This window comes from Pteropus alecto, unplaced genomic scaffold (genome assembly GCF_000325575.1).
Source record: "Pteropus alecto unplaced genomic scaffold, ASM32557v1 scaffold42, whole genome shotgun sequence".
Lineage (NCBI taxonomy): Eukaryota > Metazoa > Chordata > Mammalia > Chiroptera > Pteropodidae > Pteropus > Pteropus alecto.
In genome coordinates, this window is record NW_006434825.1 from 4694903 (window position 1) to 4712418 (window position 17516).

At 37.5% G+C, this 17516-nt stretch overlaps 1 protein-coding gene across 1 annotated transcript in view; it reads right to left on the reverse strand.

Annotated features, from left to right (window-relative positions):
* Window positions 1-17516, reverse strand: part of CNTNAP4 (contactin associated protein like 4) — a 226197-nt gene that overhangs the window by 97190 nt on the left and 111491 nt on the right. Inside the window, 1 exon segment of the mRNA XM_025045348.1 lies at window positions 10931-11078. Coding sequence (XP_024901116.1) covers window positions 10931-11078 — 148 coding nt within the window.

Genomic DNA, 17516 nt, shown 5'->3' on the forward strand with positions numbered 1-17516 from the left:
CTGTATTTGAATAAGTCATGTTTTTATGCTTTTAAAATTTTTACTTTTAACACTACTAACTTAAAAACTACACTCAGACTTTTAATCATTGACTGGGAAAGGACCATTTCAAGTCTTAGCCATCACTGGTAATGCTCGGAGTGAATTTATTTTCACTATTTCACAAAGATTTTCAGATTTTGAACTCTTGCAGAGCACTGCCAACACAAACACATTCTCATAAAAGAAAGAGTTCAGATGATTTATAACAATATTTCTTTACACTGAATCTGGATATATACCATTAATAAAATTAATCCAACTCAATAATTTAGGTGAAAACACTAAATTAAGCACCCAAAATAACATTAATATTTAAATTAACAATCAATGACACATTTATTCTTATCTTTGTCAAACGCTCTGGGAAAAGAATCTTCTGTACACTGTTGAAATGCATAAATATAAAAGTATAAGTGTTAGAAAATTGACTATAGGGAAAATTGGGAATCAAAACTTAACATAATTCGTGTCAGTAAGAGACGTATAGTCCAAAGATATACAAGAAGATGTTACTTGATTGAAAGGAATAATTATTTCTCTAATTGTAAACTTGTTCATTAGCATGCTGATCAACTGAGGTTATATTTTGATGATTGGATTATTATCAGTATTAATAACATGGCCCTGCTATACCCTGGCTCAGTGTGGGGAGGGCAGGAACTCTGATTTTCTAGTAACAAGTTACAAACTATTCTGACAGTCACCTCCTTTAGCCTAACCCCCTTTTGAGCCATTTTAGGTAATGTATACAGTATTATAGTTTAGCCTCGTAGTTAAGACAACTAGTCTGTGTGGGCTTGACTCTTCACTCTACCTTGCACAAGTGAATGAGTTTCTTATTGTTCCTGTAACAAATGGCCACAAACTTGGTTGCGTAAAACAATACAGATTTACTATCTTACAGCTTTGGAATTCAGACATCCTAAAATCAAGGTGTTGGCAGGGCCTGTTTTCCTTCTGAAGTCCCCGGAAGATCATCCCTTTCTTTCCCTTTTCCAGCTTCTAAACACAATCTGCATTCCTTGGTTTGTGGCTCCTTCCTTCATGTACGAGACCAGTATCATAGCATCTTCCCACCTCTCACGCTTTCTCATTTTTGCTTTTGTAGTCACTTCTCTGACTCTGATCCTCTCACCTCTCTAAGGACCTTGTGATTACATTGGGTTCACCTGGAAAATCTAGGATAATCTCCCCATCTCAACATCCTTAATTTAATAACACCTATAATGTGTCCATGTCATATAATGTAACGTATTTGCAAGTGACAGGGCATTACTTCACCACAGCAAGCTACTTAACGTCTTAGTCCCTGTTTCCTCAACAGTAACATGGGAACAACAATAGTATATTCTTCTTAGGATTGTTGTGTGAATGTATATCTGCATAATTTTTGGAAGAGTTGCTGACATATAATTAGACTTCAATAAATGTTAGCTACTATTAATGCTAATACAATTATTTATTATAGAAAATGAGGTAGGGAAATAGGTTCATAAAAAATAGTTTAATAAATACATTTGGTGTATTCATTTTTTAAAAGCGGCCTCTTTAAAAAATAATGAATTTCTGAAGTGTACAAGAAATGCTCAGTTATCAATGTCATTGCCAGGTTATGCAGCAAGAATGATTTTGAGCCATCTGCGGGTTCTGTGGCTTTTCCTCTGTCTGTCAGTGAATGCCTGAGCTGATTCACCATGGCAATTGTCAGTGACCTGAATCCTCCTCAGCGAATACCTCCATCACAAATCTTCCCATTTATAGCAGGAATCAAGAAAAAAGAGACTCACAAAGATTGTGGGCCTACTCTCATATCAATTATCCCTGTGACCCCAGGAAGAGGTACAGTCTGCTTTATTTGCATGATTCAAAAATACAATCTTCCATGGAATACAGAGTTTTCCAATAAAAAATATTCAAATTTCTTTTAGGGAGTTATGTCAGAAGCGGTATTGCTAAAAATGTGTATTCTGTGCTCCTTCCTGCAGCACATATTTATAGTGAGTTCTCTGTGAACCCAGTGGAAAACATGGCATTGCATAAAAACAAAATGCTTTTTTCTCCCAAGGAGCTTTATTTCTGCGTCAAGGCTTGGTCCCGAGTGATTTCTAACATGTGCAGAAGTCGATCTACTCAGCCTCAGAGAAGGATGTCAACCAAATTGCAGGAGTGCTTCACCTCTATGAGCAGCAAACTATTTTTTCTACCTCTGCATATTTCACATGAAAACACACTCATTATAATATCTTCTACTTGACCGGGTATCCTTCCCTCACCCCTGCATCCTACTGCTGCTCCAGAAGTTTGAGGCTTCGCAATTGTGAGAGGTTGCCATTTGAAAAAAGCAATATCCTCCCTATACTCCCTTCCCAAGTGGATCACTAAGAGTAACATTTCCAAGAGCATGCTTTCTTAAATTGAACTCCATGCCCCCCCATGCCCAGAATCAACTGAGAAGAATAAATATTTAACATCCTGGGCTCTGCCTGAGCCGTACCCAGAAATACATGTTCCTGAGTGATCCTGAGGCAGATGACAGCATGAGGGTTATCTGACAAGAAGAACGAGAAGGTGACAGAAACCTAGTCTCTGAAAATGAATGACCTCAATACATACTGAATTGTACCATGGAAAATAAATATGTTTTCTTTATCTATACTGTAGGTGGTACTTGCAGAAAATTGTGGAGGTGGGAGTGACTTTTCCCTGAAAGATGCTTCAGGGAGAAATTGATTCTGTGAGTTAAACTATGAATCATCACATTATTGATGAGATCAGTTGACTAAGAAACTTAAAAGAGAAAAATTGGAATAGAAAATGAGTGAACTTGAAAACAAATCCTTGAATAATAGAAAATTAATTTATTTGAAGGTCATGAAAGAGTTCTTGAAAAAACACGAGAGTCTTCTATTAATTCTTTGGGAGTCACCTCAAAAATATACATAGAAAAAAAAAAGAGTGCTACCATTGGAGAAAGAGCTATGGACCAAACTCTTCTTACATGAAATCAGCCTTAAACACTGATCATACTGCTCTTTATTTGAAAATTTACTACTGATGAATTGCTAAACAAACAGAGGTCCAATTTTGACTTCTAAGAACCATAAGCCAGACCGAGTCACCTTTAAACTATTATATAGTGAAACATTAAAGCAACAGCATGATGTATAGGCACTTGAGATCTGAATTACTGTATTGGGTTTTAAAGAGATGGAGAAAAGAGACCAAGCACTTGAGAAATCAACAGGAAATAGGTTGTACTATTTTTGCATAGTAGCATAAAAGGGCACAGAATGATTTAAGGGACTCTTAAATTTAAAACAACTAAAATTAATTCAATAAAAAGGAAGAAGGCACAGGATCAAATGCTGCATATAACCACAGGGGAAAGGTGACGTTACTATCACAGTTTTAAAGAGAGTTAAGGTCAGTGACAGTACTCCAGGAGGTTATGGGAACAAACATGATCGCTGACGCTGAAATGTCAATCTGAATTAACCTTTTAAATAGATTTGAAATTGGTAATGTCTACTACGTCAAGGTCACTTGAGTGTGTCATTGGAGAATGTAAGTTGTATTACTATTTCTAATATTTATTTATAATTTTTATAATGCCACAGAAGTCACTTACATGCTTTTTCTTAATTTCCTTGTTTGGAAGATGTGGAGAATAATTCCAATCTCTCACTCTACACAAAAAAGCTGAGGGTATCAAATGGAAGTATCAAAACGTCTCGACATTTTATTAAATTTGTATGCTATTATTATCATTCTGATAACAAATATTTGAAATCTCATATGTTCATCTCAGATTTAGTTCTCCTTTAATCAACTGCTACTGTATTAATGTAATAAATTTATGATTTTTACATATTTATTCGCTTTTTCAGTTTATATTGTGGCTCATCAGATGTTTTTCTTAATTCGTCCATTAACAAATAGGTACTGAACCAAGTCCTACAGTAGGAGATGGTGTCACAAAGTGAACACATTCTGTCCTCATGGATCTTCCAATACGAGGAAAAAGAAAAACATCAAGCCACTCATCGCATGAATATGCATATAAATTTACAAATTTAAGTGGAGTATGAGGGTTGTATGGGAAATTTGAACAGAGATCTACATTGGGTTGTTGATTAGGGATGGCATCTGTGAGGAAGTGATACATAATCCGAGTAGATGACTACCTACGTAAATGTCTAGAGTCAGGAAAGAAGGAAGAAGGAAGGAAGGGGAGAGGGTGAGGAGAGTTGAGAGGAGGGGGGAGACTGGGGTAGGACGGATGGTGGTGGCAGGAAGTAAATGGAAGAGGTCCTCAGGGAGTTAAATTACCGGCAGATCACCCTGACCCTGTGAAAGCCTGGTTCCAGGCTTTGCTGGGACAGGTCTACTTTGGTTTGTCCTTAGTCCTAAAACATAACAACTGGTCCTCAGGTATGGTCTCTACTCCTAGGACAATGTCTTTCTGGTTTTTCAGTTAAAAGCCCAAGGAGTTTAATAAGTCCTTCTAAACTGGCATTAATTCCAAAAGTGGTCTTTCCAGCATTAAAAGAACTTTGTGAAGGATTGGAATTTATCCTCTTTGATTTTAGGCTGGCCAGAATCTATCTTCTTTTTAAACTTTGACATAAAATGGGATTCCTCAGTTACAGTATTAGCTGATAATCTGAGAGCAGGGATTGTATTTAATTCACCTTGGTAAAGATTTTAGCAGTTAACATGTGGAATTAGCTTAATAAGTATGTGCTGGATTCAATTATAACTATTCTTTTTGGTAAACCTAAAAATTTTACTGCTTCTCATTTTTTCCACCAACTAGTCATGTGATATGAGAGATCAGCATCCTGAATGGATGAAAGACTGTTACTTACTTCTCTCTCAGGGTTTTTTCAGGGGAATATTTGTTCTTTTCATGCTACTGTCTTAAATTTCCAATCAATATGTTTTTTAAATGGAAATCTACTGAAGTAAGTAGTCCCAACTTTCAATATTTTTACATTGTAAAATGCACATTCTTATTTTTAAAATGTAAACATAGTTTTATAATTATTGACTTATGTTCCATTTATTAAATAAAACTCAATTTTCTCTTTAACAGTCTACGTTTAAGCAAGTAAACACAATAGTTTAAGACTTGTATTCATTTCTTCTCTTTTGATCTTCTCACTTAGTTCTCCCTGTGTTCTACACCTTATCTTTAACAGGCTGAATACACTGCTAGGATACAGGAAAAGCCTTCATGAGGCTCACCAAGCCTGCCTCCTTTCATTCATTCATCTATGCAGACGACTAATAACAAAAAAAGGAATGTCTAATGACAATACAGTATAATGAGAGCATAATGTGATCAGGAGCAGAATGGCTGGCTTCTCCGGGAGCAGGTGGAAATGTCCTCTGACCTAATGGCGTGTCAGAAAAGTTGGCAGAAACAGTGATTTCTATGCGGAGAAATGGCGATGAGTAAAAGAATTATCTAGGGAGAGGCATGAAGCTTGGATGTGTGATGATTGCCTTAAGCGTAGTATAGAGATCCTAAGTCTAGAAAAATCATGACATCATGGCATGTGAAAGAAATGGAAATTAGTTTAGTATGGCTAGGTAGTTGGATGTTCTTATTTTGTTGAGGATGAGGACGGGAAGATCATGGATTGTAAATGAGGATGTTTATACAAGACCTAGAGAAAAGGAACTTAGAATTTATACTAAGGGCAACTGTCTCAGCAATTCACCCATTATTAAAGGACATCATCTGCTGTGGCTTGATCACCACTTCGTAAGGACATCTCAGACACGCTCACTTTCACCCAGTCATTTCCCTTTCCCTGTCTTTGTTTACCATGCCTTACTTTCCTTTGGGACATTTAGTAGAGTAGTAATTCTTTATCATGAAACATTTTCTTTTTCTTTCTTCCACAAGGTATTTCCTTACCTACATCTTCTGTCTAGATCCATAAACATGTTCTCAGCTGCTCCAGCCAAGACATCTGAAATGTATACTTTCCCTTTGAACCTCTAAAATTTAGCTTCTACTTCTCTCATTACTCAGGAATCGACTTCACGTTCACTGACATAAAAGTAGGACATGCTCTTTGATTTGGGTTTTCTATTTATTTGATGCTCCTTCATAACAAGTTCCTGCTCTCACTCATTGGGACAGAAGGTAATAAAATTAAGTGCAGATCTCACAGTAACCACTTTCCCTGGAATGCTCATGAGACCAGCTTCCACCTAGGACTTTGGCAAACACATGTATTAGGCACAAGAGAGGGCCTGGCATAAAAATACAGACTATCCGAAAGACAGAATAAAGACCCTGCTTTAATTATGATGGAAATGCATTTCTGCTTTTCAAAGACCTGAGTCATGGTCCAAACACAGTACTTTATACTTGTATTATTAACAGTAATGCAATAAGTGGAAATGGTATGATTCGATAATAATAATAATGATATTTATACAGGTTTTAATGATATGTCCTCCACTAAAAGGGTTTAGAGTTCCAACCTTCCATAGTTCACAGGCATTTGAATTCAACTGAATCAACAATGAAACAAATTATCTCCTGCGCCCTGTCAGAACTCATTAATTCTCCAGGGGCCCCGCCCAGTAAATAACTCCTTCCAGACAGTTCTTCAAATCTCATAGTTCAATGTCCCTCACATACAATCACTAAGCTCCCGATTCAACACGCTCAGCCAACTTTTCTGACACGCCATTAGGTCAGAGGACATTTCCACCTGTGCGCAGCATATTTTGAATCTGATTCAAGTCGGGAGAACCCTCTCTCCTGATTGCTGGTCCCCTAGTTTGAGGCTCTATTGTCACTTGCACAAGTGACGTCAGAAGTCTCCTGAGCTGCTGCCTTCAATCTGTATCACTCATTTAACTTTCTAATCTGTACCCCTCGTTTAACCCTCCCATTTGTACCCCTCATTTCAGTCTGAATGACCATTCTCAAATACAAACTGATCCTCCAAGCACTCCTCATTCCTGTGCTCGGCTTGGGTACACCCCTTCTCCTACTGGGGCTATCCTCCCAGCCTCCTGTGTGAAGTATCCGCATCTTAGTTTCAAAACTTATTTCTATAAACTTTCTTATACTAATCTCAATTTATCAGTCACTTTATTGCTCACACCCTACACATACGCTACAATAGTTTACATTGAGTTTGTACAATTTTTATGACTGCTTCTTCTGACCTCTAGGGTCAAACACCCCACGTTAGTTACCATAAATAGTTCTGTTTTCACACTGTGCACATGCACCCACTCTCCACGTTTCCCTCTCTCTCTGAAACTGGTGAGCAAACTGACATCCAGTTTTACAGGGTCATCGTGGACGCCCTGTTGCTTCTGATATTCACGGTGGGCTTGCAGGTTACCTTGGCAATGTGTACAGTTACTTTGGCTTTCATTGTACAGTCAGTACTATAAATTTTGTTTTGAGCTTTGTAATTTTGTAGCAATTTAGATAATGTTCTGTTTTTACTTTGTTGTGTAGAGTGAAAGGATTGTATTGAATAAACCTATGCAAAATATATATGTAATAATTCCCATAGTAAGAAAATATATAGTATTTTAGAATTTCTCACAATACCCAACACCTAGTAGAGTTCTCTTTCAGCAAGTGTCAATAAATACTTAAAATGTGAAAGCATAATGATTCATCTAACTGTCAAACAGTTGGCTTTGGAATGTGATGATCTGATTTTTAATCCTAGATCTAACACAGGCTCTGTAACCCTGGACAAGCTTCTTGATTTCTCTAAGGTTCACTTTCCCCCACATCAAGAGACCTGAAGCACCCCAGTACATATCACTCTTGAGTGAATGGTTCTGGCAAAGTACACTAAGAGTCACATTATCTTGGTGCAGGTGACGACACACGGGCAGGCAGGCTGCAAGCAATCCTCCAGGCCTTTATCAACCTCACAAGAACCTCAGTTAATTGCCAGTGTGGATGGGTGTCTATGACCGTGACCCAAAAGAGAGACCCTGTCCAGCCCTCAACATCGCTTTTCTTTTTATAGGGATTGCAGGAGAACGGCCTTGTAAATCTGGAGAAAATCCAGTCTGATCTTGGATCTGGACTCTTTCAGACAAAATCTTGCAGCTGTGTTCTCATGCGGATAGTATCTGAAGCTCTTCCTTCTGAGGACAGGGGAAGCCAGTGGTCCCATCTACTTCTGTACCAGGCAACCCAGAGCAAGCAAGCCACAGGACCCATTCAGCCAACAATTCTGTTTATCTCCACTTACTCCTGAATAAAATGGTAATATTCACATACTGCTTTACTGTGTTGTTAGGAGTAAATCAGAAAATGCCAAGAGGAATAGTATCTGACACATAGTAACTGTTTAATAAATGATGGTTTTATAGCATCATATTTTAGTAAATTAATATCCTGTACGGCTGATGCTATGATAGGTGGAGAATATGAGTATAACTATAGCATAATTGAGGAATTAAAGTCAATTTGATCAAACACAATTCTATAAGGCATTCACACTCAACCCATTTTGAGGTCATTTAAGGTAATCTATGAGAGTATTTTTCCATTAAGTTTATTATTTTTTTCTCTTTTATGCTAAACTACACAACAGTCATTTTACATTGAATCCTATCAAATCATCTTACCATATGTGTTTATGTTTGTATTTAAAATCATGTTGGCTCCCAGTATTGCTACTTTGACTGTGGGTCAATGAAAAAAGGACGCTGACTGAATAAGTGGCCATGGTACTCACTCCAGGAGACGCCAGATAAAGTCACAGTGAAAAGAATGTTCCCCAGGATTGCAAATCAATAAAAGTGGGAGGATATTTGAATTATCCTTAAGTACATGGCAGCGCAGAACTCAAAGGAGCCTGTATCTCAGCAGTCACTTCCATAGAGACATTATTAGTGGTGCGTTAGTTTTAGAAAAACAGCACCAATAGTCTTGTTAAACTAATGTTGAATGTGAATCCTACATTGAATGAATATTAAGTGTGTACTACTGGGAATATTTCTAAGACTTTATTAGATGAGCGATTTTTAGGATTAAATTAGAATATCTACAAAAACTGTATCTGACACCGAGTTTAAGTGCTACATAACTGTTAGTGATTATTACACAAAGATAAATATTCTGCAAAGTGGATGCTCCGAATAGTATAGAATGTGACTATGAATATGAAGCATTTGGAAGTTTGTTTTGCTAATTGTCCACCATGTGGCATGGGCTTTGCTAAACTCTGTGATCTAAGAAAAATTAGACAGACTGTCAAGGTTCTGTGCCCCAGAATTAAATTTGGGGATAGGATATTTTTTTAAGGGATGATTTTATTTAAGTGTGATAATGGTGAAGGGAGGAACTAACACATAATGGGAGCACCTACGCCATGTGGTAGGTTGGGCAGATGGTGAGAAGTAAGCTGCCCATGGCTCTTTGCTGATGTAGCAGCTGGAAAGAAAATGAGCATAAGCTTGAGTTCTGGAGCCTGGCAGGCTTGGCTGTACACCCAACTCTGTCACTTCCTATCTGTGTGGCTTGAGCAAGTCATCCTCTCCAAGCTTTAGTGCTCTCGTTTGCAAAGTGGAGGAATGGAGTAGTTATCTAATGATTCTTACCTAGACTTTTTTTGGAATAATAAACAAACTGGTTGATATAGTACAGATACCTAGTAAGCGCTCAAGAAAAGTTTGCTATTTCTAGAATAATAAAAATCAAGACTACTAATATTAGTGCTATTGCTATTCTTATTATTACTCTTGATATCAATTCTATTATTGTTATTCTGCAGTCTCTGGCAGGGACAGAATGTTTGATGGGGGTGGTGGACAACGAGAACTCACTAAGGATGCAGTGAGTCCTGTGCGATCTATAATGTACAACATGGCTTCTTCGTCAGACACAGTTTGGACAACTTCAACAAGTTGCTTGCCCTCATGTGATAAGCCTTCCTTCCATGTAAATAACGTGAACCAGAACCTAACTTAACTTCACAAAGTGATAAAGTATTTGAGGAAAAAAAAGTTTTAGTGGCTAAAAACCAAAGGTGTACTAGAGAAATAATGATGTAGTAAAATTTAACAGTCTGAGATTCTTTTCCAAATTCTTCCATGTATTATTTGTGGGACTCTGGGCAAATTACTGAATCTCTCTAAACCTCAGACTGCTCAATCTGATGACTGTAGATCATATTAACTAAGTCATTGTTCTACAATAAAAGAGCATCTAACAGGATGGTGAGGCTTCAGGTGGGCTATCAATATTCTTAGGTCCTTGTCTCACAAAAAGATATAATAAAAATGCTTCATTAAGAGGAGACTAAGTGAAATCTGTGGTTTCTATCTTATTTCTATGTGAAAGTATTTCAAACACAAATTATATTTTGACAGAGGTCTTTACCTTTTCTATGACTTTATGCCGAGAGCATAGCATAAGTGAATCGCATGGTATATTATTTTTAGAAAAACATTCTTTGATTTCCTAAAAATGACTAGTTATATTAAACAGAACACTGCCTCTTTTATTAAACTCAGGATACCCAAGTGAAAATATATTCCATGTGAGGAAAGCTATAATATTTGAAAGTTAGGATCTAGTCAATAATATTAGATTTTAATAAATGAATTTACATATGTCTACAAACGTGTATCTCTATCTATCTCCACATTGATTTTTCTATCTATAAAATGCTTCCATTTCTGATTTAAAATATAAAAGCTGACCGCCAAAGTCAATACTGGCATGTATGGGCACACACACAAAAACAGCTTTCCGCAAAAATCATTCCTGTTTTTCTCTCTCTTTACATATCTATAAAGTCAATTTCTGTATGAAGTTTGGCTCTTAAAACATTTCCTTTGATACCTATTTCAGTGTTTTGGATAAACAAACACTTACTATATGCACATCCAAACACCTCGATTCGCATTCCAATTCTGCCTTTGGGGTTCCACTCTAAAGGGATGAAGCGCAGAAATCTGGCTTTGATAGAAGGCTGGAGTCTATAGTACACAACACTGTCTGCATTTGCATTTCCTGAAAAACCCTAGAAGAAAAGGGAAGAAGGAAATCAATACACCCAAAGTATATCTATTTCACCTCGTCACCTCTAATGTCAGTGAGCAACATCTGATTTGTTTTCCTATAATGATGGCTAACGTCTTTAACTTCATATTAACGGTTATGTCAGGATGTTTCTCCACCCACAGAAGTTACTATTGTGTAAACTTGTCTTTTTTTTTTAAGACTATATTAAATTCCGCCATCCCCGTTAAGCCAGCTTTCAAGTATGATATCCTCAACAAAGTTTGTTTTTATAAAGTACAGATTAAATTTAAAACATTATGAATAGCACAAAAATGAGAAAATCTTCTTTCAAAAACCATGATCTGATTCAGCAAAGAAGTTGCTTATATCACTGATGAATGAGTAAGGTTATGACATTTCTCTATTGTTTCACTTTCTTATCTTACTCATTAACATAAACAAAAGTATCACCCAACGTTCAAGTCAGAACTACACTTTAATATCAGGCTGATAAACTTCTTGGCGATGCTTGATACCCACGTTAAAAACTGTTAAGGGAAGTTGGAAGCAATTATATGGAAAGACCTGTTATTAGACTTACAGACTCTAGAATGTGAAAGCTAGAAAGACCTTGGGAATGATGCTAAGCCAGCACAGTCAAATCGCAGATGAGGAAATGAAAAGTCAGGAAGGTGAGGAAACAAACAAAAAAACTCTAGCATTTGTAAAACTATTATGTAGTAACATCAGGATGCACCTACGTAACACATAGCTCACCTACAAAACCCACACACTACAGCATCTAACATCTAAGCAGGTTTTATTTTCTCCTATATGACATACTATAAGGCTTTGTAACAGAAAAAGATAAGATGAAGCAGAAGTTATTCTCAAAATTATTTTTCTCCTCCTCCTCTTCCTTTCCCAACCCCCCTCCCTTCCTCCTCCTCCTCCTCCTCCTCCTCCTTACTATAACAATCATCATATGTAGAAACAAAATAAGGGATGATGCTACTCCCTGTTCGGGCTCATGATAACCCCATTTACCATGATTGGATCAACAAATAAGGTCAACCTCATGATTACACAGGCAAAGGCAAAAGCAAATGCATTAGGAATACCAGTACCCAGGGAGTTTCTTCATTTGCTTACTCTTCTTTCTACTTCACAGATATCCCTTTATCAGCATTTACCAACATATTTTCTAATACATTAAAAAAAAAAAAGGTTGGATGTCTCATAGACAAATTAATTCCACTTCATTCCCCTTGTCAATCAATTCTCTACCTTTCTCCCACACCCCACCAATACACCCATTCTCAGGCTCATACGTCACAGAGAGTTCTGTGATGGCATCTCTAAATTATATAAAACATCTGGCATATTTCTTCATCTCAGCTATGACCACCCAGTTCAGCAAAGTATTATATCACCAGAACTACCTCAATGGCCTCTTCCTCACTTTTTTATTCTTCAGTTCTCTGTGACCATTCACGTCTGTATCCCTAATCTCTTCCCTTCTGCGCAGTCAGTAAGAGTTTTAAAGGTAAATTAAACCATGTCACCCCACTGCTTCTTTTACCACTTAGAACAAAATCTAATCTCCTTATCAACATACACAGTCTTTGGCAACATCCTCCATTATGCTTTAGCCACACTGGACCACTCTGTACAAGCCAAGCTCAGCTCCGCTTAGGGCCTTGGCATCAGACCTAAGTTCTTCCTTCAAGATCTTTGTACAACAATCTCTTCTTACCATTTCAAGCTTTGGTCAAAATATTACCATTTAAGACAGGCCCTTTCTGATTCCAGCTTCTATAGTAGCATATCTGGCACCTCCGCATCTACTGTTTTATTTTCTTTATTTTACTCATTATTCTACTTCTATTTGATTATTATGTTTGTTTACCTTATCTCACTAGAAAACAAATTCCATTGAAGCAGGGAGCTTTATTGCCTTCCATTCATAGTACCTAGAACATGGCTTGGTTCAAAGTGGTTCTCAATTAAATATTTGTTAGCTGTGCATGTTTGAGAAAGGCTGGACTTAAAAAAAAAAGCAAAGTTCAACAGGTCTCTCAATTACAGGACCTCTCAGAGCATGTCAAATGTGAATGTGCAAATGTGCATTGGATCTTCCATGACAAGGATAGTTATCCAGCATGTTTCAAACATATTACGTTCACATTCTTAGATACCATTTCTCAGAACATACATAAGAGAACATTGTTTAGTCCCACAGACATTTGGACTGATAACAAGATCCTCCTAGAAAGTTCCATTCTATTCAAAAATTTCATACCCTTGGCATTGGCGTGTGTGCGGGTGCGTGGGTGTGTGGGTGCGTGCGTGTGTGCGTCCGTGTGTGTGTGTGTGTGTGTGTGTGTGTGTGTGTGTGTGTGTGTGTATTTATAGGCTCTCCAAATCAGGGTAGTGTCCACCCAGGGTTGAGAACCTGGTCTGTAGACATTCAATCCTAATCCAACCCTCTTATACTCTGATTCTATTTTCCTGGGTGCCACTGGCAGGCTAACACAATCTCTAATTATAATTTCTTTCAGTGAACAAACAGATGGATGATGATGAATTAGATAACCCTCCAAAAGATCTCACATTTTTTCAAAAGTAATGGAACTTCATAGATTTAGATGGATGCCACTACCATCTTAAGGGATCAGGAGAAAAGCTGCATAGTGACACTGGCAACAGACAGGCAGGTAGAACAAGGAGGTCTAAAAATGATGGCCTTTCGCATTTACCTAATCTATTGTGAGTTATTTGAATTTTGAGAACATAAAGAAGAAATATAAGATACTTAGTTTGCTTATATAATAAAAATACCTTGGCACATTCAAATTTTAAGCTGTTTTTTCTTATAAAGACTGAGAGAAATTGTAAGGTGAGAGATATGGGGTTTTTACTTAACACGTTTCAATCATATCTCAATTTTTTAATGAGCATGTATTAATTTTATAATAATTAGTACAATAAAGTTAAGATATAGACATAGGAAGAATGTACAGTGACAGAATAGATAGAAACATCATTTAGTAGTGCTCTGGGTACTTTAACTTTCTCATATCAATATATGCCATTACTATTAATTAAATATATTTAACTGAACAATAATATTTGTATTATTATTTGTATTATATTGTTTTGCTCCATGTGTTGAAGTTTTTTTCAATACATACATAACAAAGATTCTGCTGTGGAATCCAGTACTTAATGGGAATTTTTCCAGAATATTTGTGAATGAGACATGGGATTGAAGTTACATTACCTTATAAATGAAAGTCTTATGCACACTATCAGGTTTCAGTTGTATTTCCTTTGCCTAGGAGACATTCTTTAACTTGCTATAAAGATTTTTCATGCCATCACAATTCATAAAGGAAATCACAGATTTAAATACCTCTCTTAAAAAAATTATTATGTGACTGTTTGTGTCTTCCCTTCTAGATTTTGAACTTGGGTATATGTCAGAATTATTTATGCTGTTTAGAAATGCAGATTTCTAGATCCTGCACCTTGCACACTAAATCTGTGGGTGGGCTGGACTCTGCATTTCTTGTGTGAACCAAGCTAATTTGTGCTTTTGGTCCTGGGCTCACTTTTTGAAAATATTACTAGCTTATGGATAAACAATGCTCATTTTCCCTCTCTGTGTTATCTCAAAGCTTTTCAGAGAGGGAAAAGATTTTAGAAGAACAGTTCTCTAGGGCTAACTTCCAAAAAGAGAAATAAATAGCAACTGTATTCTGTGTTATCAGTCTAAATGTCTTGAATGCAAAGTCTGTATCTCAGAATCAGACACAGCAGAAATATATTGCATTGCTTTAATATTTGCTTGAAACTATGAAGTAGTCATTTTCTACCCACTTTAAAACTGGAGATAATGAAAATTGTAGAGGTTATGTGCCTAAAGCCACACAGTTAGAAAGTGGCAGAGTAAGAATTTAATTCCAGGCTTTTTTGACCCCAAAGCCCATAATTTAGCTAAGCCATCAAAAGGGCCTCATTGTAACAGAATATAAAAGTGAACAACTCACCCTAGAGGAAACTTGATATTTTATTTGAGGCTTTTTTTTTCTCCTAATTTATATTTAAAATCTTCGACACATTTGAGAGTAACGCTACTTAGATTACTGCTGAACTGGGACACAGCTCTAGCAGCTGACTTTCATAAACAAAAAGATTGTTCTATTAAACTTTACATTTTCTCAAAATTATTAGAGCAGAATGAAAATAAAAGACAAATGTTCCATAATCAATGGAACTCTTGCATATAAATGATAACCTTCTAACAGATACAGGATGTAAAGGGATATGCCATTATATCATGAAATATCTACAAGTAAAATTAAGGCAATGTGTCTTATGTGATAAAAATCAAAAAGCCTTCATTGCATTTTTCTTCTCTTTTAGTCTTGATGATTTTCAAACTCAATGAGGTGTTCATAGATGGTCTGGAAATGTATTCTAACCAATATAATATATGGGGTTAATGAATTAAAGTTTTTCATAGGATTTTAAGCCTTTCCATAATGATTCTAAAATTTATGAAGAAGTGTAATAACATTAATTTTTTTTTTCAAATATTAATTGAGCAGCTCTTCTAAGGAAGCCAAGATACATAAAGGGATATGCCTGTATGGCAGTTCATAAGGGGATCCAAAATATTGCTGCAATAAATCAGAACCACGGGACCAGTTACATGTGGTTATATAGCAGACTCTGTAATTACATAAAAATTGATCCAGCTCCCACAAAAATAAACAGCAACACTAGCAGAAATTTTACACAACAAAAAGGCAAACATGAAAATCTCCTGGCCTCTCTTATCACAAGAATGAGTTACATATGTGACTTTCATATGACCTATTTCCAAGTACAACTCTTTTTGACACAGTCAGCTGATGTGCAGACACTAAATCTATCATACCATGCTGTCTAATGGAAATGAGCTTTTTATTTTATGATGTTAGTTATACATATTTATCAAATATGCTTCCCAAGAGATTGTCTGGTCTAAAAAAAAGTGCAAAAGAAAAGCAAAGAAAAATAATAACTACTGAAAAGTGCTAATTTTGCTAACATAAACCCAGATAAAAAATAACTTTTAATTTCTGGTCAAGATGGCGGCGTAGGTAAACACTGCTCTTGCCTCCCCTCATGATCACATCAAATTACAACTAAACTACAGAACGACCATCAGTGAGAATTGCCTGAAGTCTAGCTGAACTGAAGTTCTACAATTAAGGACACAGAGAAGAAGCCATGTTGAAACTAGAGGCAGAGATGTAAAACAGGCTGGTCTCACACCTGCCTGTGGCAGTTAAAAATTGGGAGGGATATCTCCTGCAGAGGTCCCTCTGGAGAAGCAAGGGGTCCCAGCCCTACACCAGGCCCCCAGCCCAGGGTTCCAGTGCCAGGGAGAGAAGTCCTCACAATTTCTGCTGTGAAAGCCAGCAGATATTGTGGCTAAGTGAAATGAAGTGCAGCTAGAGTCCCAAGCATTCCTCTTAAAGGGCCTGCTCATGGACTGACTTACTAACAGACTCAGGACTCACTTGCTCTGAGCTCCAGCACTGAGACAGCAGCTGAAAAAGGTGCCAGAGATATTCGAGGAGGAACTGAATTATCTGGCTTTAAGGCAACGGCTGGAGGGGCAGCGTTCTTCCAGACAGAATTACTGGCAGAATTTACTGTTCCTTTGTTAAGCACCTTCCAAAGTACAGATGCAAGTGACTACTATATCTGAGTCTCCATCACCCTAGCTAACGCCATTAGTTCCCCCCTGGCGATTCCCTGATACCTCGCCCCACCCAAATTGTGGGCTCACCCAAGCCACTTCCAGTGGCTTTTCCATACAAACGGCCTGTCTCAGCTCATGCTGCAGCCTTTCCTAAAATCTCTCAGAAGTTCACAAAATCCTAATAGTATCTGGCCTTGGAGTACCTTATACATCATTCTAGGTGGTCCCAAGCCCAGCTCTAGCAGCAACCAGCCTCGGTTGGCAGCGTGGCCTCTCAAGTCACCTCCAAGCCCAGCACAGGTGGCAGCCTTCTGCAGATTGCTTGGTGGCTCATGCCAAGTGACCCCAGGCAGGGCACAGGGTGTAGCTGAACTTGGGGCTCCTCACAGGAGGCCCCATGGTTGGCACACCTTGTGACCAGCTTCAGACTGAGCCAGAGCAGCACCTAGTGCTGTATCCGAGGAAGACATACCCAAAGGTCAACTGGGCAGGCACCAGCGTCCTGCTAAAAAAAATCCTGCTCCATAGGGTTAGCCCCTGCATAACAGCTCCTTCACTGTAGTCACAAGCCAGTTCTCACAACCAATCAGCCTGAGGGCCAATTCCTTCCATTGATGTGCAAATGGCAACCAAGGCTCAACTATGATAGGAAGGCATATATAACCCATACAAGGTGACCAGGGAGACTGTGCCACAGGT